Here is a 24,326-nt window from a genome sequence, read left to right on the forward strand (position 1 = left end):
AGCGCCTGGCTGCAGTCGACGGCGCCAAGCCGCTTACCGTGCTGCCCATCTACTCACAGCTGCCCGCGGACTTGCAAGCCCGCATCTTTGAGCCGGCGCCAGCGCGCAAGGTCGTGGTGGCTACCAACATCGCCGAGACATCATTGACTGTCGACGGCGTCAAGTATGTGGTCGACTCGGGCTACTATAAGCTGAAGGTCTACAATCCGCGCATTGGCATGGACGCCCTGCAAATCACTCCCATCTCACAGGCCAACGCCAACCAGCGGTCGGGCCGCGCTGGCCGAACCGGCCCCGGTGTCGCCTACCGCCTGTACACCGAGCCGGCCTTCCGTACCGAAATGTATGCGAGCCCGATCCCCGAGATCCAGCGCACGAATCTTGCCTACGTGGTCATGTTGCTCAAGTCCATCGGCATCCAGGATCTGCTGCGCTTCGACTTCCTAGACCCGCCGCCAGCCGACACCATCAAGACCGCCATGTACCAACTGTGGACCCTGGGCGCCCTGGACAACGTTGGCGCCATCACTGCGCTTGGCCGCCAGATGTCCGAGGTGCCGCTGGACCCGGCGCCAGCCAAAATGCTGGTGAGCGCTCACGCCCTGGGGTGTACTGCCGAAGTTGCCACCATCGTGGCCATGCTGGCAGTGCCCTCGGTGTTCTACCGGCCGAAAGAGCGCCTGGAGGAGTCTGATCGGGCGCGCGAAAAGTTCTTTGTGCCTGAGTCCGACCACCTAACGCTACTGAACGTCTACACGCAATGGGCCGCCAACGGCCACCGTGACGCCTGGTGTGCCCGCCACTTCATCCACGCCAAGTCCATGCGCAAGGCGCGCGAGGTGCGCGACCAGCTGGTGGATATTCTCGAGAACTCGCTGAAGATCCGTCTGGTCAGCGCCGGCGCCGACTGGGACCGCATTCGCAAGTGCGTGTGCTCGGCATACTTCCACCAGGCGGCTCGCGTCAAGGCCATTGGCGAGTACCTGAACCTGCGCTCCGGCCTGCCCTGCCATCTGCATCCGACCAGTGCGCTCTACGGCATGGGCTTCACACCCGACTATATAGTCTACCATGAGCTCGTGTATACGTCCAAGGAGTACATGCAATGCGTCACGGCCGTCGATCCCCGCTGGCTGGCTGAGCTTGGACCCATGTTTTTCAGTCTACGCGAGTCTGGTGTCAACCGTCAGAAGCACGCGGATGAGCAGCGGGCCAAGATGGAGCTGGAGGTCAGAGAGGCCGAGCAGAGGGAGGAGGCCGAACGCAGGAGAAACACAACGCGCACTGCACGCTCAAATATCATTACACCGGGTCTGGGGGGCGCCAGGTTCAAGACCCCGCGCAGAAGAACACACTTTTAGACCGAAATACTTGCTGTAAAGGGGTAGAATATGATGTTGGAATATATTGCATTGGCATGGGGGTGACTTCTCGTGTTGCAGGTGACTGTGTGGAGGCTATACTCTTCAGAAAAACTATACAGCAAGGTAAGGACTGATGCTCCCTGAGCACCAGTGGCTCCGATGACAGCGATGATTTCAGACATAGTCACTAAGCTGAAGATAGGAATGCTATTGGGCTGTTTGTTGTTGTGGATCTGGTGATAAGAGTGGGCCTCTCGTCCTTATATACAGGCTATTCCAGCCTGGTCTAGGAACCGAGCCCTATACCAGGTTGCAGCAGTTTAAAGAGAGCTTACAGATCAACTTGAAACAACACTATTATCTACAGACATATGTATTGATTTTTTTTCAGCAGGTGTGTAGTGTACGAGCTCACGTGAGACTAGCCACGAGGGGACGAAGCTCGCCCCTAGGACCCACAGATAAAAGGCCGTATGTGACAGAAATACAGATTGTTTCCTCAGGCTTATTCTTTTACTCAATATACAAACACGCCAAGTAGTTTTTGCACTACTCATATATATGCATATTGTTGTGTATGTTGAATATGTGGGGATTTTAAAAGTTATATTTAATACTGAAGAAAAGAGAGAAAAGGGAATAGACGAGTTGCGCAGGGGAGTTTTCAATACGGCCGTCTGTGCAACTTATCAGAGGCTAGACTCTACCTCCATATCGTAGGCTGTAGCGGGGCTCTCGTTGGCGCTTGGATTGCTGTCACCTGATTCGGTTGACATGTCGACGTCAGGGACAGCCGCAGCGGGCGCGCAACAATATATATATATATATATATATATATATCAATGTCATACATGCCCAATCCTTACGTGATAGCTAATCTGCATATTGTTATCAGCATCAAAGACATGTTTAGTCTACCATTTGAAGCACATCCCCGACATGGCAACATATCGCTTATTTTCCAGGGAATGGTGATGTTTGACTCTTCTGCCGCACCGTATGATATTAATTAGAACACAGAGTAGAAAATGGAAGGGGAGCAGCGCCCGATAATTTGTCTCTTAATGTCTCTTGAAGTGTAGTTGTCTCATGTCAGAGCAACAGCATAGTCGCTTTCAATTGTACAGCACATTTTGCTCCAGCGCTTGCAGATCTCTAGTCACCACTGCCTCCCAGTCTCCTGTTCGCCCTCAGTAATCTAAATGCAGTACCAACCCGTTTGCATGTCCAGCAGAGTGAAAGTGAAAGACTTGCCAGACTTGCCAAACCCATACAAGCCCCTGCACTAGGTATTGCTCAGCGTACAGCCCGGAACTCCATTATCGGGTCAGGCGGAACTCTCGCGAGTACCCCTTCGCCGAGCCGCCTCTTGAGCAGCTTGCCCCCTAAAACTACCCTATGCCCTCGTATCTCTGAGCTCACCTAGGCAAGAGTGTGTGGCAATGGATAGCCGGTTATGTACAAACACCACACAAAACTGTGGCAAACATGCGAGTCAGAAAGAATATAAAGGCGAGAGAGAGGAGAGACCAAACAGCAACTAGAGACCTGCAAGGGCAAGCCCAAAACATGCTGTGCAAAAGTACAGCGGTGTTGCGAGTTACAAGTACATCAAAAATATAGCTTTCATTTCGACAAGGGTGTGCTAGTAGACAACAGAAATAAAAATGGTTAGTACGGAACACTATGTGACAGGATGTAATCGAGTACTTAGCTGTCCAGAAAATTATACAGGGCGGCGGGAGGTGGAGTGGAAGCGCAAGTGTGTGAATAGAGGGGGTATTATGTGTAGTGAGATTTTAGAGGGATGAGGAGAAGAAGGGTTTTGGAGGGAGCGAAATCTGGCCTGCTTTTTATGATTCAGGAAGGGGATTTCTTTCCTCTGCTTCCCCTCGCTCTCATGGGACCTAAGTTGCACTGAGTTTGTCGCCAAGCCGCCCCTCAGCGAACTCAGTGTGGACAGCTCACGGCAAAGCCTTGAGGCGATAAGAAAAATCTAAAAATATATTTAGGAGCTGCCATGAACAATGGCAACACATCGCGCAGCAAAATACGCTGCAGCAACATGTTAACAAATTTGGAATGTAGGTCGTTTTAGCAATATATTTGGCTCTGATAAAAAGGTATGATGGCCATTGTTTGCCATGACTGTGTCCCAACAGGGGGTATGCAGCTCACCATGTGGGTTTGGAACAAGCAGCTTTCTCTCGCTCTCTCGCTCTCGCTCTCACCCTCTCAAGAGTGGCCAAGTCCCGAACCACACAGCCCAGCCCGGAACTGGCAAAAGCAGTATGCTGAAGCTGCTGCCCAAGAGGCTGCCACAGGAACAAATGCACATGTTCCTAATGCCACCAGCAGGTGGGTTTATAAGCCCGTTGAGCCTGGCAAACTATCTGGACTTTTCCAAACAGCATTTGCCTTCGACTCTATTTACTCTACTTTCACCGCATTGAATAACAGTGCAAGCTTACCATTTTACTTGAGTTTTCATTCCTAACCTCGTATTTTATCATTCTCGTACCATGGAGGCTATTGCCCAGCATCCTCCTTTGCTCATCTTCGAGCATATCATCCATTATCTTTTGCCTGAGTTTCTCAATGACTCATATGATAAGGAAGCCATATATGATGTCAGCAAACCCCTAACACGCGTTTGCCGTTCATGGCGCCAGTTTTTCCTTAGTTATGCATTCCGTTACGTACATGTGGGCACTCAATTCAAACCGTCCCTCAAGTTAGCTTATGCGCTTGGCACCTGTGACCTAACAAAGGAGGTCATAGTAATGTTCAAAACTGCGACTATATTTAATGGCTCGGCTTTAATCCAGCTTAGGCAATGCACGCCGGCTGAAACTTTATTTCCACATATTGAAGTCCTCTCCTTTACCTTTACTGGAAAGCTTGGTAAACTGAAGCAGGATGATAAGCTACAGCCAATCCACATATTCACTGATGAGCTCATGCACATATTCCCTGATATTTCTTCCGTTAAGGTGACACGCGACGGGGAAGCTTCGCAGTATTGGTCTCCTTTTCATTCACACAAACTATTGGAGCGCCTACTAACCGGAAGATCTGCCATTGACTGCACCGGATATATTTTGAATGCAGTCTTACCATTCTCTCAAAGCTCGACCCCGCTACAAAGTTTGGTCACTAGTGGGAGCATTAAAACAAAGCAAGTGTTCACCTTTATCCGCAGAAATTGGCAGTCGCTACAATGGCTGGATCTTGACCTCAGTGCGCCTAACCTCGTTGAGCACATCGTATCCAACAGCGATGGCACAACTGTCACGTATCCTGAACTTCATAAGCTTCGCCTAAAGACTTGTGAACAAGACGCTACCACTGCATCGCGTCCGTCATTCGATGGGATGCCATTTCCTGCACTGAAATCCTTGGTTGTCCACGGCATCTATCCGTTTTCCGACGACACTTTGCTACGCGGATCCGGAGATTCAATGGAATTCCTGGACATGTGTATGTCGGAGAGTGACATCGACATGTTTATCGAAGCCGGCATTCTGGACGAGGGTCGGTTCAAGGCGCTGCAGTGCGCGAGACTCGGGGAGTTGTTTGAATGGCCCAGCCAGGTATATGGCAATCGTGTTTCGCGTATACTCGGGGCATTCCACAGGACGCCAGTGATTGACCTTAGCGATGGGTTCAATTTCAACTATTCTGTTCTTCAGTCGCGTGTTGACAGTTTTGCGCCAACTCTCCGCGTCCTGGACATTCCTGGGGTGAGGTGCACGTATGAGCAGATCCTTGAACTGATCGGATCTCTGCCACTCATTCACAAGCTTGATGTGACTTGTGCCAAAAGCGTCGACCTGGGAGATGCCAATTATGATACAGAACTGATGGAGCTCGCCGATAAGGAGCGCCTGGTGTCATGGGATGCCAAATCCCACTTTGGCTGTGTTTACCTGGATATGAACACTCGTCCCATTGCCGGTGCCTCGGGTCCCCCTCTATCTCTGACTCTGAAGGAATTTCACCTACGCGTAGACCGGGGTGCAGGCTGGCTTCAGGCTGTAAGGCTGGCGGTCATTCTGGCGTTGCGGTGCCCGAGCATCCTCTCTTTCCCCAAGTTTTTTGCCAATGGTGTGACCTTGTTCCGCTCCCATCTTGTGGAAATGGGTCCCTTCGTTCAGCTTGCGGACTACTTGAGCCGTGACCGCACCTAGGCTTTTGGAGCCGCTTTTTCATTTCATTCTCAGTTTATTTCTGATGCCCTCCACAATATATCGACAGCCAAGCATTTATTATGCGGATATGAGGTATTGGCTACCTGCTTTGTTTTACCGGTTGGTATCACCATTTATGTAATGAAACGTTGACAAGAGGCCTATGGATATCCACTTTGCCTATTTTAAGCGGCTACAGCAAAGCCTGGAAGCGCCGCAGGGACTATTACCGGGCGTCGGTAGCTTTATTATCCACATTTAATGCTTGTCTGTATAACCACTGTTGATCTCAGGCGAGCAGGGAACCACATTTGGCTTCAAAGGCCACAGGCTTTCAGAGTTTTATCGTTGTGTGCCAGGTGAAAGATATATTAACTACTGCCCGGAACACACGTAGAGGTTGCTTCCCCTTTCTAATTACTTTTGTTCGTTCTACTAGATATCTAAAAAAAAGTTGCTCGAGAGATAGACCATTGGCGGCCTGGAGATTTGCTCACAAATGTAGACGTGCATTCTTAGAGCCAAGTGTAGAACTGCAGATGGAAACCGAGTGCCGTGCGTACACCTGATGGTAACGATAAGCGCGATGTGGTGTGCATTGTGGACTATCGAGACTTCTGGCTCTTGAAGCAAGACACATGTCCTCACGTCACAGTTGCAAGGACACATTTTGTTTCCTAAATATAGTAAGGCACTTGATAACCAACTCATAAACCATATCCAATATCAGTTATATTTGTATCCAACCATACATAATGTGTGTAAAAACGAAGGTGGGACCATTCCACATATCCCTGTGTCTGTGTCAATGACACTGCTGAAAGAGCAAGGATGAATGTGCTGTTGTTGAAAGATTAGACTTGAGTTCAAGCGCAATATAAAAAGGAAAAGGTGAAACGCATGTCCTTGCAGCTCATCAAAATCTTTACTACCTATTACAAAAGTGCAGCTTCACTTCTACCACTCATGGGTAGAAAGCGTTCATATAACTCCGATATCAGTAGTGATCCAAAGCCACTTGCAAAGTGGAGGCAAGTTGAGATATTGCTCGAGGTTGGCAGACCCGAAGAAACAGTGGCAATTGCTTCGTGGATCAGCCTCCGCCTAACGGATATGACAACATATTCCGGGAATGGCTGGACAAATGGCGAGAGTACAACAGTGATAGCCCTGTCAGCGGCGAGATTATTTGTGCTATTGCAAATGCTCGGCTTGCCATCGCTGCTCTTGTTGAAGAGGTCAACACGCGTACAGAAGATGATAAGCTGGACGAGAAGAAGCGTAAAACTGCTGAACAGGATCGTGAAAAGCAACCAAAAAAAACCAGGATTCAGATGGCTACCTCAAGCAGGTCGAGGAAGCTGACAACCAGCGCCAGTTACCTGTGAACAAGACTAATACACTGAAGCACCTCATCTCAGCCAGTCTTAATGCTCTCGAGAGCGTCGACAAATTGGTGGATCCTGAAAGCTACTACGGTACGTGCCTTCACTCATATATTGCATGTTTGACAGCACATGGCTAGTTTGGGTTGTATGCAAGTATAGGGCCAATGCCATTTGATCTTGTCGAAAGACTCGAAGCCAGAGCAAACACATATGGTGGATTCAATTATGCTGGCTCAGACTGGCCTATGCCACTGATTACTATCGACAAGGCTATGGATGGGCAATATTCGGGGCAGCAGGAAATGTTGCTTTCTACAAATGAAAACTTGCCCAGCGCTAGGATTCCGCTGGATTATGATCACTATTCAGATCTCTCAGAGAGGTTTGTTTGTGCGTCCTTTATCTTGAGGAAGTTTCTTCAGGCTAAGTTATTTTCCCGAGCCAAGGTGGTCTTTGAGGCTGCAAAGTTTCTCCACAAGCCGTGTATATCTACCCCATCAATAGGCACTTTAAGATATGCACCACCTTCAACAAGCTCTGGCTTGCCAATGTCATCGATAGGAAGCTGTACGCAGAGAAAACGTATAGCGATGTCATGAAGGCGAAAGATAATTATGACAGGGTGTGGATGGAGAACGACATGAAGATTTTAGAGGCCATGGAAGCAGTAGAAGATGGATATAGCACCTGAGCAACGAAAGCCAGAAAGGAAGAGAAGCTCGAGTGCCTGAAAAAGCGGTTGCGCAAGGAGATGGTGGAGCTGGGAAAGGAGCTAAGAGATATATCTACCAAGGTGTTCAACCCAGAGAGCATCGAAATATCGCCTTGCTTCTATCTGCATACCAAACCTCTGCATATCGCCGTAGCAATTGCATGCATGCTTGCTGACGTTGTCAAGCATGTGAGGACACGTACAGACCTTTACGCTCTAATGAGAGAATAGTACACATGTCAAACTTGAGGCGCGAGGAGTAGAACCAGAGTGGCACAGGTGTTGGGAACCGTAAGTGATCAGATTGCATAAATGAGGGGGCTCAACGAAAAAAAAAATCGATACAGTATTCGCTGCTATTGAATCTCGATCTCTATACAACATTTTTTTTCGTCATCAACAATGGTAAGAACCTTAGCAGAGACCACTGTATTTGTAGACCACAGAGCACACAGCCTAACAGCAAATCCCATCTGTAGTCTCGCCAAGAGCTGCTCTCACCGGAAGGACTGCGCGTGGACGGACGGCGCGCCAACGAGCTGCGCAAGATCAGCTGCCGTGCATCAGTGCTCGATACAGCTGACGGATCAGCGTACTTTGAGCAAGGCAACACCAAAGTCCTTGTTGCGGTATATGGGCCCCGCGAGGCGCGCCAAAAGGGCCTAGTGCCGCACGACAAGGCGCTAGTGAATGTGGAATTCAATGTGGCGCCGTTCAGCACCAGCGAGCGGCGGAAACGGTCCAAGAGCGACAAGCGTCTACTGGAGGTGTCTGCATTCGTGAAGCAGACGTTTGAGAGCGTGATCCAGACGCATGTGTACCCGCGGTCGCAGATCAACATCTATATCCAGCTTCTGCAGCACGACGGCGGGACGCTGGAGGCGTGCATCAATGCGGCGACGCTGGCGCTGGTGGATGCTGGGATTTCGATGACAGACTATGTGTGCGCGTGCACGGGTGGGTTTATTGACGAAACACCGGTGCTGGATTTGAACTTTGTCGAGGAGTCGTCGATTGAGACGCCGGACCTGACAGTGGCGATTCTGCCGCGCACAGGCAAGGTCGCGCTGCTGCAGATGGAGTCGCGGCTGCGGTCGGATAAGCTTGAGGATGTCATGGACTTGGCAGTCAGCGGGTGCAAGAGCATCCACAAGAAGCTTGACCAGGCGGTGATGGCGGCGGCCACCGATCTGAGCGAGAAGCTGGGCCACTAGAGTTTTCCCTGTTCGCTGCCTAATAAAGGTGCCATCAGTCCATCCAGCCGAACACTTGGCTTTTCTCTCTTCGCTTCTCTGGGTCTCAATTTCGAGCGCTTTTTCCCGAGCTTTTTGTTGCTATCTTACACATTTCTAATTTGCAAAGCTGGCGTCGACACGAAGAGTAATGCCAAAGGCGTCGTTGGCCCAGAAGAAAGACTTTGTCGCCAAGGCGCTCTGTCCGCGGCTGCTTGTCTGCTCGTCATCCGCTCTGGACAATTTGCTGCATGTAAACAATTTCGACACGTTTGCGGAGCTCCTAGCGCCGTTCGGACAGGACGTGTCTGCGCAAATAACGGTGCAGGACGGGCAGGGTGCACCGTACTTTCTCGACAAGATAAACGTAAAGTTTATCACAGACTTTAGCATCCAGAAGCCACATGCAGTGGGTGGGCCCGAGGTGGACGAGATGGTTATCAGCAGCGTGCTGGACAACATCGACAAGCAAATGCCTGAGTTTCTGACAGAAACAGGGATTGACATGGAGGCGGTGAAGAGCGAGGAGCCGATAGGATGGGCACCCTGGTACACGCTGTTTCGGCAGCAATGGGTCAATGACATGCAGGCGTCGGAGCACGAGTCGTTCATGCACCCGGTGGCATGCCTCTTGGTTGCGTCCTCGACGGACACCGACCCTGTGTGGACGCTGAAGGAGTTGCAGAATAGCGCCGAGGTTATGCGGGTGCGTGAGAACAGCTTCAGCGGAAATTCCGTCATGTTCTACTACATGCTGGTGCATGATGAGCGCGACACAGGCGCAATGGCCACGGTCGACTACAAATTCGATCTGCTGCGCAAGGCACTCGGCCAAAACTGTGCATTGCTGCGACTTAACTCGAATACTAACTTGATCGGCGATGATTCAGAGCAGAGCAAGGTCTCGAATGTGTGGAGAGGCAATCTGGCGGCTACGTATCCGACGTCACCGCTGCCTGACAAACAGTACGGGCAGATGATGACGATGCGGGACGTGGCAGCGCTCAAGGACTGCGTCAAGCAGGTCATGGTGCGCAGCGTGGTGCCACACATGCAGTACATGATTCGGCTGCTCAGCGACCAGACTGCCAACCAGCGGCGTGGCATAACTGGACGGCTGTTCTCGGCGGGCCGTCGGTACTTTGGCACGACCACACGCAACATCAACACGTTTGTGGGCGTGGACGGCGATGTGTGCTTCAAGTACGACTCTCCAGAAGCCATGATGCGCAAACTAGCAGACTACTCGTTCATGCTCAAGGACTTCCGGTTCGCGCAGTCGGTTTATCAGGTAGCTAGGCGCGATTTCCAGTCTGAAAAGGCGTGGAAGTGCTATGCTGGCGCGCAGGAAATGGTCGGGCTATGCAAGCTGATGTGGGAAGTGCAGGCGGCACGGTCCGAGTTTGATACAAACTTTGACGATGCTATATCGATGTACATGCACAAGACTCACCAGCCGCAGGTGTATCTGGCCATGCGATGTGTGATCATGTACTATGAGATGCTGAAGCATCACAAGATGTATGCATATGCCCCGCAAGCACTGGCCAGGGCGCCAGCGTCGCTGCCATCGCTGTACGCGGTGATGAATGAGCAGGCGGCATACGCGTTCATGAAGATGGCGCCTCAGCCCGAGATGCGCAAGTTCTCGTTCTACGCAATGATTGCTGGTCAGGCATACCAAAAAGCAGGGATGGGCGAGCTCGCCCACCGGTGCTTCCGCATGGTGCGCTTGACACTGAGTGCCAGACGACCTCTACCGCGCCATGACGACGATGACGAGGAGGAGCCTTCTGAGCAGCCTGCAAAATCCAGCTCGCTGGCCCGATCCAACTGGGCGGCGATTGATGCGTTCGTTAACCACGAGCTGGGGCGGCAGAGCGTGGCGGCACAGAGCTACGACGAAGCATTCCAGTACTTTTTGGCGCTCATGGGCAATGATCGTGTGCCGCCGCCGCTACAGTCAAAGTACCTGCAAGAGCTGCTGCAGCTGTTTCTGGAGAGCGGTGACCAGTCGACGGCTCACGATAACATTGAGCTGCCGCTGCCAGTGATTGACCCGCGGATGGCTCGCATAATCATGTCGCCCGAGCTCGAGGGCGAGGACGGCGTGTGGGAGTGGCGGTTTGACGGGACAATGCCACAGATAGTCGATGGTGGCAAGCGGTGCTGTTCGGTGGGCGAATCGGTGGCAGTGCTGCTGATGGTGTCGAATCCGCTGACGATTGGCGTGACGCTGAACAACTTTACGTTGGACTGCCGATTCTCTGGAGACGACAGTGGCGACGGCAGCACGGCAGCATTTGACGTATCGACTGTCGGATCGGTTGCACTGGAAGGCGGCCAGATGGCTATGGTCACAGTCAACATCGTCGTGCACCGGCCTGGTAAGCTAACGATTGAGGGTGCCAAGTACCTACTATGCGATATCCTGCCGTCGTTCAAGTCGCTGAAGCTGCCTGGCCGCCGCCTCAACGATACCAAAGAGCAGCGGTCTAGTATTGCTTACGCGCCTGACACTGCGCTTGAGTTCACTATTGACCCGCATCTGCCGTGCCTCAGCATTTCGCTGGAGGATCTGCCTGACACGCTGATGAGCGGATCGATGCACCTCTCAAAGGTGCGCATCGAGAACACTGGCGACCAGGCGTGCCAAGGGATCTTGCTGTGGCAATCGCACCCATCGTTCTTTGATATCCGGTCGCCAATGCTGGACTCTGACGGTGCTTCAGTGCCCGACATGTACCCGACTAAAGAAACGAGCGAACCCGTGGAACATAAGACAGTGAGTAACACTCTCCGCGACAGCTCAACACTGGCGCTAGTCGGAGCCAACAGTGGCTCAGACGGGTACTTTTTGCCGCCAACTTCGCTCGACCCTGGCCACAGCTTCACAGTGCCGATCTGGGTGCGCGGGGATCGCGTCGGTGCCCATACACTAACGCTGTTTATTGGTGCCAGCAACGACCTAATTCCCGAACCGCCGGTAACGTTGGTCTGCAACCGCACCAATGCCTCGCACACATTGCGGTCGCGTCGCTACGACCTGGATCTGGTAGTGACACCCTCGCTGCGCATCAACGCGTTCGTCCGCGCCAGCGCACGTGCACCCAGCGAGCGGCTGCTGGGCGTCGAGATCGAGAATCTGCAGAGTGACGTGGCAATGCACATCTCGCAGACAACCTGTGTCAGCGGGCACTACCAGCTTGAGCCGCTAGCCAAGAGCACCGAGACTGCGATCGGGCCGCAGCAGACTCTGAGTCTAATGTACAGGGCCAGGCCAGTAAGGGATGTGTCAGAGCACAGGCCCGAGAGTTTCGCCCTTGGCGCATTGCAACAGTTCATCTACTCGGCAGAAAAGCCAGAAAAGGAACCCGTGCCGATCGCGCTGACGTACAGCACAGACAAGATGGGCGACACGCAAATCGACTGCACAGAGTCGCCGCTACATAGCTATATGCAGCGCACACGCGCACACTGGCGCCGCACCATGCTCAGATCAGAGTTCCCGCTGATTGGCGCCCGGTACCTACCAGCGATCTTCCCGCTCTACGGGTCCTTCTCGATCGACTTTGCATTGTTCTGGCACACTCCGGACAAGTCGCACCGCGGGCACCATTCAGTGACGGGCATTGATCTGGGTATGCCGCAGGACTACCTCAAGGAGGCCCTGGTGCCGCCAGCGCAGGGCATAGCGAGGACGCTGCTGGCTGAGTCGATGCAGGAGCGCAGCGCGCTGGTGCAGAGTATTGCAGCGCGTCCGATGCGCCGGAGCGAGAGGCCGCTGGACGTAGGGTTCACTGTCGGCGAGATTCAGCAGACCGGCGACCTGCGCACGGCCAAGGTGCAGATCCGCATCCGCAACCACTCGTGGCGGTTCCAGTACCGGCTCTCGCTGGAGCTGATCTCGCCAATCGACCTGGACGAGTATGTGTCGGCAGACGTCCGGCTTGACTACACTGGCTCGCGCTCGGCGTGGGCGTGGGTAGGCACGACACAGTTTGACCGAACCATCGACAAGCACGGCGAGATCCAGATTGATGCCGAGTTTGCGTGCAGCATGCCAGGGGCAATTGACATTGCCATCTGGCAGCTGGAGGCGGAGGCGGTGGATGCGGCTGCGGACACTCAGTTCGCGTCGCAGGACACTCGGTGCGTGGTGCAGCCGACGCAGCCGTTTTTTGTCCTTGTTTAGAAGCAGCACAATACAGATTTTATTATTGGAATTCAAGATCTCCTGTCCAGCCAATAGACCGGATGCCTCGAAGCTCAGGGCGCAGCGGTGTGACGCTGATGGCGCAGAGGCGGATCGCCCACGTGTCCGTGCCGACCTCGGGCTGCGGGTCGCAGACATAGGGCGCCGAGAACACAAACACCCTGTCTTTCTCAGCCGCATGTGCCTGAGCGTCATCCAGCACCGCGACGTTCTTTGTGGGGAGCCCAGTGATGCGATTCACGCCATCCAGATTGTCCACATCTGCCACAGGCTTGTACAGCGAGCCGAAACCGGGCCCATTCGCCATCCTAGTCACAAAGACCGGGCACGCAGTGTGTTCGACCAGCGGCACATTGACATTGAATACGCTGGCGCCAGCCTTCTCCCACGCATCCTTCCTCCACAGCTTCTCAATAACATCCACTGCCATCCTACATGCATTCCCCAGCTTCGGCTCCGCAATATCACCATTATAAAAGGCGAACGACAAGGCCAGTGCCTTGGTGCCGCATAATGCCGCCTCCATGGCTGCGCCTAATGTGCCTGACGATAAGGCGCATGTGTTGCCGATGTTGCTGCCAAGGTTCGGCCCTGAGATCACCAGATCGATGTCCGAGAATAAATGGTGTAGGGCGATGTTGACGCAGCTCGCAGGCGTGCCCGTCGCCAGGTACCAGTCCTTTTTGTGGCTGGTTACGTGTACGGGCTCGTTGACCAGGATGGCCTTGCTTATCCATGAGCGTTGGTGCGCGGGAATGCACACTCTTACCCGCCACCCAAGTTTGGCTGTTAGGTGGGCAGCGAAGGTTTCGATGAAGGGACTTTCTTCGCCGGGTGGCCCGTCGTCGTTGGTTATTAGGACTGTGGGGATGTTGGGCAGAGCTGACATCATTATATCGGGGTTTTCGGGTATATGGAGTATATGGAGTATATTGAGCAAATTGTTGGCGAAAGAAAAAAAAAAGAAAATTGATGGAGAAATTGGTGAACAGCGGGGACGAGAAGCGCACAAACACGCTCGTTCACCTTTTAAGCGACTCCCTCCCTGCTTCTCTCCGGGAGGCACGTTATCTTTTGTGAGAGCCTAGAAAAACAAGTGAGCGGCAGCGTGTCTGTCACATTGGTCGCTAATTTTTTCTCATGCCTTTGGGTATTGGCAATAGCGGTCGCGCACGAACGTGACCTCGAACGTACCCTCATTCGACGTAACGATCTTGTACTCGCTGGTCTCCAGGTCCTTGACGGTATGCGACTCGAGGACCTTGGTCGAGCCAAGCGCGCGGCGCTGCCACGTGAAGGTGAAGGGCGGGGTGCCGGCCAGGTCCATACGGATCTCGACCTGATCGCCCTCCAAAATGTCCTGATAGACGTCCTTGCCGCCGCTGACGCGCACGCGCGGAATCTCGTGCACCGTATATGACAGATCGTCGAATTCGCTGCAGCAGTCGTTGGTCGACCGGTGGCACACGCGGTTCACCGAGAAGTTGCCGGGCACGTCGGCCAGGCGCCGGAACAGGTGCTTGTTGGCGGGGGCGCTCCGGCGCACATGGTTGTATGTGTAGTCGACAGTCCACGAGGACAGCCCGCGGAGGTCGAATGCCAGAATGTCGCCGACGCACACGTCACGCGCCGGGTTTGCCGCCGGGCTGGATGACGCCGGGCGTGCGCTGGGAGCCTCGACATATTCGATTTCGATGCCGCCCTCGATGGCACCGGCGTCCTTGCGTGCCAGCCCGACGGTGGCCATGTCGACAAACTCCTTCTCGCAGCCCCGCGCATCGCGGGTCTTGATCAGACGCATGTGATAGCGGCCGGTCTTGGCAGCGATGTGCTCGGGCAGCGCGACGACCTGCATGTACGAGTCGATGTTGTCGATCTGCACGACTTCGCTGGGCCCGGTGGTCGGGAACACTTCGATCCAGGCCTGGAATGGCGGCAATCCGCGGCGATCGAACTCGATCCGGAACACCGGCAGGTGTTCACGCACCTTGGCCCAGGACTGCGCGTCGCCTTCGCTACGAGACTGGCCGGTCGCCAGGCAGTGCTTGATCACCTTGGGCTTGCGCCGGAACGCCGACGAGCTCGATGTGTCGATGGGCGTGCCGTCTGGCAGGTATGCGCGCAGCTCAGCCTCAGGGCTCAGTGTGACGCGGTGCTCGACCGCCGTGACGTTGCTGACCGAGTTCTTGACAAACACCGGCGGCTGCCGCTGGAACTCCTGGTACCGTTGGTCGCGCACCGACATGATGGTGTAGCGGTACAGCCCGGGCTCGCTGGCCTCGGCCTTGAGCGTGCTGGGTCGGAGTGCCACGGCCGTGCGCTTGGTCGATTGGTCGGCGTACTTGCTGATGCCCGAGTGCGGATTCAGCGACGTCCAGTGCTCAACCAGGTACTCGATCTCCCACGGCCCTGAGCCGCTGAATCCGAGCTGGAGAATGCCCGGGTCCGCTGCGCCCTGGCATGCGTCAGCAAACCGCCATACGCCCTCCTTGCGAGACGAAGAAGTGTCGTCCAGGACCAGGTCCTTGGTCTCGAACCACGCATACGGCTTGGGCTCAACACGCACCGTGCACCGAGAGTTGTCCTGATCGACAGTTCCAGGACACACATCATCGACCGATACCAGCTCATACTCGCCAGGCTCGTATGCCGGAATGTAGCTATCCTGGCCCATATCCATTGATTTTTGCGGGACCGTTGCCTCAAACACACGTTCGTCGGGGTCGTCAACGCGGCGGTACTTGACAGTAATCGGTGCCTCGCCCGTGACGTGGATCGGCAGACGGATGGGCTTGCCGGCCAGGGCGCGGATGCTTCCGTGGTCCATACACTTGAACCCTGCCTGTGGTCCGCCCTCGCGCACACGGATGCTGGCGCTGACGTCCCGCAGGTCGCGCGGGCACTTGTTGCCATCGCGCACTTGCAGCAGCTCAATTGCATAGGCTCCGGCGTTCTCAAACGGCCCGACAGGAATTGTGATGTGCTCGTCGGTAATGTCCTCCATGACCTCGGTGACTCGGCGGTCATCGTGGATGATGCTGTATGTGAGTCCCCAGGGCCCCTGGCCTGCAAACCTGACCGGGATCTTGACTGACTGGCCCATACACGCGCGGCTCGGGATGCTGCCACCGGAAGTGTCCAGCTTGGCCGAGGGCTGGGCGTGGACGACCTGCTTGACAATGGTCTTGATCGGCTGGCCGCTCGGGTAGTTGTCGTCATCGACCTGGAAGAACTCAAACTCGTAGGTGCCTGCAAGATCCGGCGTGATGCGCAAGCTGTGGCGGCGCTGCGTAGTACGCACCACCCGCGTCACTGCCCGCGTGTTCGGGAACCGCAGATTGCGCTCCTTGTAGTGCACCACAAATGGCGGGCGGCCGGTAAGCTCGAGCTCAATCTGCGAGCCAATCTCGCCGCCGCACTCCTTGGCCGTGATCGGGCTGGCCGTGATCGAGACCGTGGGCCTCACAGTGCGGACCAGCGTGATGTTGGAGGCCATAGCATTGCCCACACAGTTCTTATCGCTGACACCCAATATACGGTAGATGCCGGGTGCCGAAGCAGCAATCACTGCGTTCTTGGATTTGGCGAACGTCATAGTCTGCTTCTCGATCGCGTCACCATCGATTATCTCGTAGTCAACGGTCCATGGTGCCTGGCCCGAGAGCTTGAGTGGAAGATCATAGCGTGACTTGCGCAGCCTGTCGCTTGACAGCCGCAGCTGCTCAGTACCAGATGTATCTGACGAGCTGGCCCACGTAACAGCCGGCCGGCCATAGACTTGGATCTTGGACAGGTACTGCGCTTTGTCAACAGCAGTGACCTCGCCGTTGAACATCCCGTGGGTGCCAACCGATTCAGACAGTCTGACAGTATGGTTAGCTGCGTCACGCACATTCTCGAGCTTGTACACGTATTCGCCGGGGTTCAGGAACGCGTCGGTAAGCGTGTATGTGAGACGGCGGGCCCTGTACTTGGACCACTTGTTGATTGCCGCGCGCTGGGTCTCGCTGAGATCTTTGCCATCAATTTTATCCACAAAATCGCCAGATACGCGGGGCTGGATGTCGTCCAAGCCAATGACCTCCCGACGGCCGTTGACCAAGCGAACGATGGTCATCTCCAGCGGCTCGTATCCCATGGCAATGGCTTCCATCAGCCCGTCGTCATACGCTGGGTCGCTGTCCTGGTCGTCTGAGCTGACGCGTTGGCAGATCGTGGCTTCGCCGCGGTTGTGAACAATAAAGTTGTCAGCGCCGCGCGGAACATCCGTGCGCCATTGAAGGCGGGCAGTGGGGCAGCTCACAACGATGGTTGGTGGTGCTTGCAGAGCAGTCCTGAACTCGAGACCCTTGTCATCCTTGACTGACACCAGCTCGTAAGCGCCCACGTCGCTGACAGGCAGATAGTACGTGGCCTGAACCCAGCTGCCCAGCGCTGGGTACGCTGTGCTCACCTCACGATGCAGAGCGCCAACGTTCTTTACCGAGTGCAGCTGGCGTTGGCCAGTCTCAAACGATGTGTGCGCATAGACAATCGATGCAGGCTGGGTGCCGTTGATCAGCAGCGGAATGCGCGTGTTCTGGCTGCTGTGGTGCGGGAACACGCTGGATGTGTACTTCCAGTACCATGGCTCGCTGCGCCGCGCCTGCTCGTCGATGCAGAACCCCCGCCCGTTTTGGTTCATCTGTGCCAGGCTGTGCGGCAGAATGTGGATTGTATGCCGGCCCAGAATGTGCTCGCGATCAAGCTCGAATGTATCGATCAGAAGCTCGCTGTCGCCGACAATCTGCGGGCCAATAAACGGAATGCGCTGGACGAACCTAATACAGTTGCCAGCGAATCCCAGAGCCATGGGCTTTGCTGCCAGTACAAACAGACTGGTGCGCAGCCAGAACAGGTTGGCGTTCAGAAACACCGACAGTCCAATCAGGACTCCCATCGTCCGCGCTGAGATCGAAAACTGCGGGATATGCAGGCGCCAGCCAAAGTACCATAGCAGGACATCGAGTGCACACCACTGGATGAACAGGCCCGTGCTAACACCCTCATTAACCGACAGGCAGATTGCATCGTACGCCTTCCACGCCATCAGCGCAACGCCTATCGCCAGCGCGTATGTGCGCTGGCTGGGCAGATCCAGAACCGACGTCGGAATCGCCGAAGTGGGCGCCGGTTTCTTGGGCGCGACAAATCTGGGTTGCGGTGGCGGCGCTTGCTTCCACAGCCCACCCGCCATACCACGTGGCATCGCCGAGGTTGGTGTGTAATACACTGTCTTTGCGTCGTCGTTCGGGTCATCCTCGTAGTCCTCGTACTCTCCGTAAATTGGCGTCGTATCGTACCGGCTCCCGCTCCCCGGAGTGCGTGTATGCGTGGGTGTATTCAGCAGCGACGTAGCACCCTGCTGCGGTCGCGGTGTCGGCGAGCCGCTGTAGAGCGGCGGCTCCTCGGGGCTCCAGTGGGTCGCCTTTCTGCGGTCCGTGCTCCGGTACACGCGCTCAGAGAACGTGGACTCTGGGCTGGCCGCCGAATGAGGCGAGGTTAGGTGTGTACGCGAAGACAAATTCTGCGGGGTTGACAACGGGTGTAGTGACGACATGCCTGGGGCTGCCTGCCCGGCACGGCGCCGGATGCGGCTGGGCGAGCCGACCGGCTGGAGGCCTTGGCTGCCGACCGGTGTTGTCGGTTCGCCTCGTCTACTCATGATTCTGTTTCAGCTGTGGGATTTGAATAAACAAAATAGTAGAAAAGTCAGAGAAGAAAAAAGTAAATATTTTTTGATGGAGAACAACACCGTCGCCTCTGGGCTGACTCGCGATTCGGACTCCGAGCCGAGCCAGCCGAGTGGCAGTGGGCTTCAGGGCAGCGCATTTTCGCAGGTGAGGTAGAACTGCTACCTCATCTCCCCCCTCTCCATTTGTAATTCCATTCTAGCTTTATCTTGTATTCATAATGGCCGATTCCATCCAGCAGCAGCTGCAGCAGCTGGTGTTACTCTCAGACAGCGTCGGCACAGCTGGCGGGGCAGGGGCCGGCATTGGTGAGCTGGGCGGCTCTGGCAGCGTCTCCACAGTAGAAGAAGCCATGGAGCAGCTGGGCCCGCTCATCCACTCAGTATACCGCGCCAACAAGCAGAAGCTGTTCCGCCAGCAGGTCGATCTGTTTGCACAGAAGAAGGACGCGGAGATCATGAAACTATGCGGCAACTACCACCAGGAATTTGTGCAGTCGGTGGCCCAGCTCCTAAAGGTGCGTCAGAACACGTCGGAGCTGCAGGAGAAGGTGGTTGGCCTGAATGCCGAAGTGCAGCGGTCAGGGAAGTCGCTGTATGAGAAGAAGGCACAGCTGCTGAGCCTGCGGCGCGAGCAGCGCAACCTGCAGAAGGCCACGGATGCGGTCAAGGGCTGCCTGGAAGTGATGCGCATGGCTGCCAGCTTCGACGACCAGGTGTCCAGCAAGCAGTACTATGCTGGTATCAAGACACTGGGCAGCCTGAAGGACACGTGCCTGCCGCAGGTGCGCCCGTATAGTTTGGGCCAGATGCTGGAGCGCGCCATCCCGGCCATGGAGGCAAAGCTGCAGGCGGCCGCCATGCGCGACGTGCGCGACTGGTTCTACGACCTCAAGGCCACGACGCGCGAAATCGGCAGCCACCTGACTGCGCGCATGCGCAAGAAGCAGCAGGCGTGGCAGGACCGCGACGCCGGCACGCAGGACCGCTACTACGCCAGCTCGGCGGTGCAGTTTGTGCTTGACGAGGAGTTTGACAGCGAAGAGCCCATGGCCATTAGCATGACGCCCATGTACCAGGGCCTGCACATCTACGAGAAGCTTGGCCGCCGTGCCGAGTTCCGCCGCGAGTTCATTGACGACCGCGCCAGCCAGCTCAGCCTGATCCTCAACGCCCCTGTGCGGTTCAGCCTGAATCAGCTCGGCTCGTTCCAGCAGGTGTTGCACGACATCATCGGCTTTTTCATTGTGGAGCACCAGCTGATTGCGTCGGCCCCCGATTTCCGCCTGCGCTCGGACGTCGATGCCCTGTGGGACACATGCATAGCGATGCTGTCAGAGATCATTGCCCGCAACGTGCAGGAGATCAAGTACGACACGAGCATCCGCGACGCCCTGCATAGCATCTGGGCTACCTTCACATACGTGATGGAGGAGAACACGTACGATGTCCGGAAGCTGCGCGAGCTGATGCAGGCTGTGCTCAGCGAGCCCGAGCGCGAAGGAATGCGTCCTGACGAGTGAGCACCGGTATTCTCCGCCGATCCCCCTCCGACTGGTTTTCTTTAATAAAAGGCGGAGCCAACACTGCTTGCCTGTCTAAACCCCCAAGACCCGTCCTGGCTACCAGAAATGGAAGCTCGCACGAAAAATCAGCACAAAAAGTCGTCTACTATGCTGGTGACAGGAATTGGCCGAGGCCAGCTTTTTCTGCTCTACTTTTCTTTGTATCAACAACAGCTAATTATTTTTTGTCACCAATTCCAAATGGCCGCCAAGCAAGTGAAAAGGAAAACAAGCGATCCCGACCTGCCCAACCGCTTCTCCATGGTGCGGTCGTTCCAATTGGCAGACTTCGTCACACTAGGCAATGCTGTCTGCGGCTGCCTCAGCTTGATGTTCGCCATGAAGGCCCTCCTGACACAGAACACCGACTTTCTGTTCACCTCCTTCTGGTGCATACCTGTCGGGGTCCTGTTTGACTTCTTCGATGGCCGGGTTGCGCGCTGGAGGAAGAAGAGCAGCCTGCTGGGCCAGGAACTCGACTCGCTGGCCGATTTCGTAAGTAGAGGGAGACATAGCGGCTGCGGGCGGCCAATGCAGCAGCAGTCTTGGGCTGGCGTGCGGGTGGGTGGGGGTCATGCAATTCCCCATGTGTTTGTGGTCACGATCTCCCACCGATGATGCATATGTGAGGGCGAATATAGCATTGTTTCTAACTGGCGCATACGATCATGTGCTTTCCTCTCTGTAGTGCTCGTTTGGCATTGCCCCGGCTGTGCTTGGCTTCGCCTGCGGGTTCCAGAAAATGCTGGACCTGGTGGTTCTGACGTACTTTGTGTGCTGCGGACTGGCGCGTCTAGCCCGCTACAATGCCACCGTGGCCGCGTTGCCGACTGACCAGAACGGCAAGGTCAGGTATTTCGAGGGCACACCGATTCCAACCACGCTGCTGATTGTCGGCGTTCTGGCGTACGGCGTCCACTACGGCAAGTTTTGGCGGTTCGCCAACCCCATGTACCAGCATGAGGGCCCGTTTGCGTCGTTCAGCCAGGCGTTTACGCCAGAGTTTGTGTGGGGCGGTGAGATCTCGATACTTCCGGGCTACGAGTTCCATCCGCTGGTGCTTATGTACGGAATCAGCGGCACCCTGATGATTAGCCGGCGCCTGCGTATTCCCAAGCCCTGAGCCACATACATCCAAAACTGTTGGCGGCATTGCTGGGATGTTTTCGAATAGGTTTACTACAGCAGACTTTTGTGCTTGACAGGCACCATTAGGAAAAATTTACAGAGAATAAGCCTACAGAAAAAAACATGGTAGATACAAACCCAGCAGCATTCAGCCCAGCTTGGAGTCATCGGAGAACTTGCGCACAGTCAGCGTTCTGCCCTGAAACAGCGTCTTGAACCAGGCATCGATCTTTGCCACGAACTCTTCGTTGACGCCTACCGACGTCACCATTGGCAGTCTGCCCAGAAGCTGGAGCACGGCAAACCAGTCAAAGTATGACCTTGCCGAGATGTCCAGGCGTATGAGGCTGGCGCTCAGGGGCGCCGTGATGTTGTCACTGGCCATCATTTCATCGACCTTGCTGAGATTAGCCCACACCTGCTCGCGTTTGATATTGCATACGGCTGCCGCCTTGTCCACGTCTCCGTCGGCACGCAGCATCGAGTAGCACGAGACCACCAGCGTCTTCAGCTGCTTCAGCTGCTTGATGAGGTTCGCCAGTGTCTGCCTGTCGGCGATACCGGCCTTGAAATACAGGCCCTGAAGGTCCCCCCAGTTGACAACCGTCGGGACCAGGAACCCCGGGCCCTTGACAGTCAAGCCCATCACCGAAGTCCGTGTCCTGAACAGGCGGTTAAAACCGTCCATCTCATACGGCCTCTCGGGATGCCCCTCCGGCGACGCAATCTCCAGGTTGATGGCACATCTGAACGTGCGCATCTCGGTTGGGCTAATTCTGTACGGGCTGTCGGCCAGATGCAGGACGTTGATGGAGAAGCCTGGGAACAGAATCGGGAAGTTAACGCTCGAGTAGGCCAGGCCCCTGATCTTGACGAGCTTGACGGCTGGGAACGACACGCTGTAGTCGTACCCGGTTGGCGGCCGCTGCTTGCCGTCTGGCTTGAGAAATTCGAACCCCAGATTCTCGACCCTGGGAAAACGCACCCGCCGCTTAGCACTGACAAACATCTCCCACGCAATAAACTTGTCGATTTTCAGGACATTCAGCGTGTGCAGATGCTCTACCGGCACTTGCGGGAACGCGGCGAGCGTGCGCACGAACCGGTGGTGGATCGACAGCGTCGTTAGGTTCTCGCAAAAGTGCAATCCTGTAGTGGTCGGGAACGTAAACGTTGCTTGTGCGGTGGTAAGGTGGCCGAGGTAGTATTCGGTCAGCATCGTCAGCAGCTGGATGCCGGGTGTGCGCGTTGGCAGCAGATGGCTCGGACTCTCCTCCAAGCACGCGTCTGGTAGACACCCGAGCATCGTGATATTAGGGTAGAGGCTGCGGATAAGCACAAAGTCCCTGCCTGCTGTAGCTGCCCACTCGCTTGTGTTTTGGACAGCTCCGGCGTACTTAATACCCGGCCCGACAAAAATAATCGACCGGATGCTAGTCAGCGGTACGCTTTCAATGCTGAGCTGTGTGAAGACCTCCACGAGGTCGAGAGCGAGGGCGCTATGGTTGGACAGCACGATGTGCAGGTCAGTGACAAGGTGCAGCTTGCCAAGATTGCGCAGGAAATGGTAGTTTGTCCGCCACCGTCTTTTGTGACTGAGTGAACACGACTTTTTTGCGCACGAGCAGTCGACATCACACTGCAAAAAGAGGTACCGAAAAACGATGTCTGGTATGTAGACGCGCTTGTCTGGGTTTTGGTTGGAAAACGCAATGAGCTTATAGTACTCGTCATCCATTGTGGATGTTGGGCTATCAATGCTGCGACCAAGCGCTTGTAGCTGGTCCATGTATGCACCGACGCTGGGTGGGTGGACAATTTGGCTAGGCATCTCGATGATAGCAAAAAAAGAAACAATCAATATTTCGCTATTACGCAAGTGCTGTTAGTATAGGCTGGTCAGATGTGGAAGAAAAGGTACTAGAAGGCTACAGCGTTTCTGTCGTTTTTCTCTGGCTAGCCAGCCTTTATGCACTCCCTTTCAAAGGGCTTTTAAAGGCTTTTGAGCAAGCGCGTATCGCCCTACTCCGCCTCCATCCCCATGAGGCAGGAATGCGTATGCATCACCGCACATTGTGTTTCCAAAATCGCGCCTGGTGTTGCTATAAAAGTACTCATTAAAATCCACTTGCGTCTGGCCAAACACAAAAGAGACGGCTGCCATCCAAGCATTTCCCCTCCCTCCCCGCCGCTGCTGACGTTGCTCCGCGCCCAATTAATGCACGGTGCTTCGTTGTCACAACAAAATTTGCCCCTTTCGCACTGGGAGACAGCAAGAACCACAGCAGCCCAGAGTTTTCTTCCACTCTGGATGTGAGGAAAGACCAGTGAAAATCGACCTCAATCGTGAACGCCGAAAGCTGAGCTGCATGACCGGAAAACAAGCACCCTAGCAGATCGTTAATTCTTTATACGCTCTCATCTTTACGTAAAGGCACTAATTTTATCTGCCCTATGTTTGAGCTAGGGTATGTGGCTTCCCGTAGATACCGAACATGCCCACCGCCCTTCTGGGCATATATATCCCTTTGCACAACAATACAGTGCCCTGAGATTTCCTTGCACTTTGGAGATGCCGTGGGGAAGGGAGAGAACCAAGGACTGCGCCGTTCATGAATGTACCCCGTGCCATTCCTTTGCTCATGTGTCCCCAGCTTTTCCCATCGCTGCCCTTTTTTTTTGCCATTCGCAAATAACTGATCGACAGGAAAAGGTGTAGTATTCTGCACATTGCCGCAGCAACGATGCAACAGGAGACAAACTGACATGTTTGGTCAGATGACATGGGGGACGAGCTTGC

At 54.9% G+C, this 24,326-nt stretch overlaps 9 protein-coding genes across 9 annotated transcripts; 6 read left to right on the plus strand and 3 right to left on the minus strand.

Moving 5' to 3' along the window:
• The first annotated feature begins 3,574 nt into the window (after window positions 1–3,574).
• Window positions 3,575–5,649, plus strand: DL89DRAFT_267787 (uncharacterized protein). The gene has a single exon (XM_040887666.1). It carries the CDS (start codon window positions 3,887–3,889, stop codon window positions 5,552–5,554), a length of 1,668 nt encoding a protein of 555 aa, XP_040743293.1. The 5' UTR covers window positions 3,575–3,886; the 3' UTR covers window positions 5,555–5,649.
• An 871-nt stretch (window positions 5,650–6,520) lies between these two features.
• On the plus strand, window positions 6,521–7,633 carry DL89DRAFT_257840 (uncharacterized protein; the record flags this gene model as incomplete). Its single annotated transcript, XM_040885557.1, has 5 exons — window positions 6,521–6,607; window positions 6,652–6,856; window positions 6,889–7,032; window positions 7,102–7,324; window positions 7,447–7,633. 5 exons carry the CDS (start codon window positions 6,521–6,523, stop codon window positions 7,631–7,633), a joined length of 846 nt encoding a protein of 281 aa, XP_040743294.1.
• A 386-nt stretch (window positions 7,634–8,019) lies between these two features.
• On the plus strand, window positions 8,020–8,903 carry DL89DRAFT_246775 (uncharacterized protein). The gene is made up of 2 exons (XM_040885111.1): window positions 8,020–8,059; window positions 8,134–8,903. The coding sequence occupies exons 1-2, from the start codon at window positions 8,057–8,059 to the stop codon at window positions 8,866–8,868; spliced, it is 738 nt and encodes a 245-aa protein (XP_040743295.1). The 5' UTR covers window positions 8,020–8,056; the 3' UTR covers window positions 8,869–8,903.
• A 20-nt stretch (window positions 8,904–8,923) lies between these two features.
• Window positions 8,924–13,187, plus strand: DL89DRAFT_163671 (uncharacterized protein). The gene has a single exon (XM_040883699.1). The coding sequence runs from the start codon at window positions 9,038–9,040 to the stop codon at window positions 13,079–13,081; it is 4,044 nt and encodes a 1,347-aa protein (XP_040743296.1). The 5' UTR covers window positions 8,924–9,037; the 3' UTR covers window positions 13,082–13,187.
• DL89DRAFT_163656 (sure-like protein) lies at window positions 12,692–14,117 on the minus strand. Its single transcript, XM_040883698.1, has one exon. The coding sequence runs from the start codon at window positions 13,992–13,994 to the stop codon at window positions 13,104–13,106; it is 891 nt and encodes a 296-aa protein (XP_040743297.1). The 5' UTR covers window positions 13,995–14,117; the 3' UTR covers window positions 12,692–13,103.
• Window positions 14,118–14,240: 123 nt separating this feature from the next.
• DL89DRAFT_284127 (uncharacterized protein) lies at window positions 14,241–18,732 on the minus strand (the record flags this gene model as incomplete). Its single annotated transcript, XM_040889764.1, has 1 exon — window positions 14,241–18,732. Exon 1 carries the CDS (start codon window positions 18,699–18,701, stop codon window positions 14,241–14,243), a length of 4,461 nt encoding a protein of 1,486 aa, XP_040743298.1. The 5' UTR covers window positions 18,702–18,732.
• A 271-nt stretch (window positions 18,733–19,003) lies between these two features.
• Window positions 19,004–20,542, plus strand: DL89DRAFT_163685 (uncharacterized protein). The gene has a single exon (XM_040883700.1). The coding sequence runs from the start codon at window positions 19,055–19,057 to the stop codon at window positions 20,354–20,356; it is 1,302 nt and encodes a 433-aa protein (XP_040743299.1). The 5' UTR covers window positions 19,004–19,054; the 3' UTR covers window positions 20,357–20,542.
• Window positions 20,543–20,777: 235 nt separating this feature from the next.
• DL89DRAFT_267791 (uncharacterized protein) lies at window positions 20,778–21,578 on the plus strand. The gene has a single exon (XM_040887667.1). The coding sequence runs from the start codon at window positions 21,141–21,143 to the stop codon at window positions 21,519–21,521; it is 381 nt and encodes a 126-aa protein (XP_040743300.1). The 5' UTR covers window positions 20,778–21,140; the 3' UTR covers window positions 21,522–21,578.
• Window positions 21,377–23,462, minus strand: DL89DRAFT_163712 (uncharacterized protein). The gene has a single exon (XM_040883701.1). The coding sequence runs from the start codon at window positions 23,355–23,357 to the stop codon at window positions 21,675–21,677; it is 1,683 nt and encodes a 560-aa protein (XP_040743301.1). The 5' UTR covers window positions 23,358–23,462; the 3' UTR covers window positions 21,377–21,674.
• Window positions 23,463–24,326: the final 864 nt, after the last annotated feature.

Source organism: Linderina pennispora (assembly GCF_002104995.1).
Source record: "Linderina pennispora strain ATCC 12442 chromosome Unknown DL89scaffold_7, whole genome shotgun sequence".
Lineage (NCBI taxonomy): Eukaryota > Fungi > Kickxellomycota > Kickxellomycetes > Kickxellales > Kickxellaceae > Linderina > Linderina pennispora.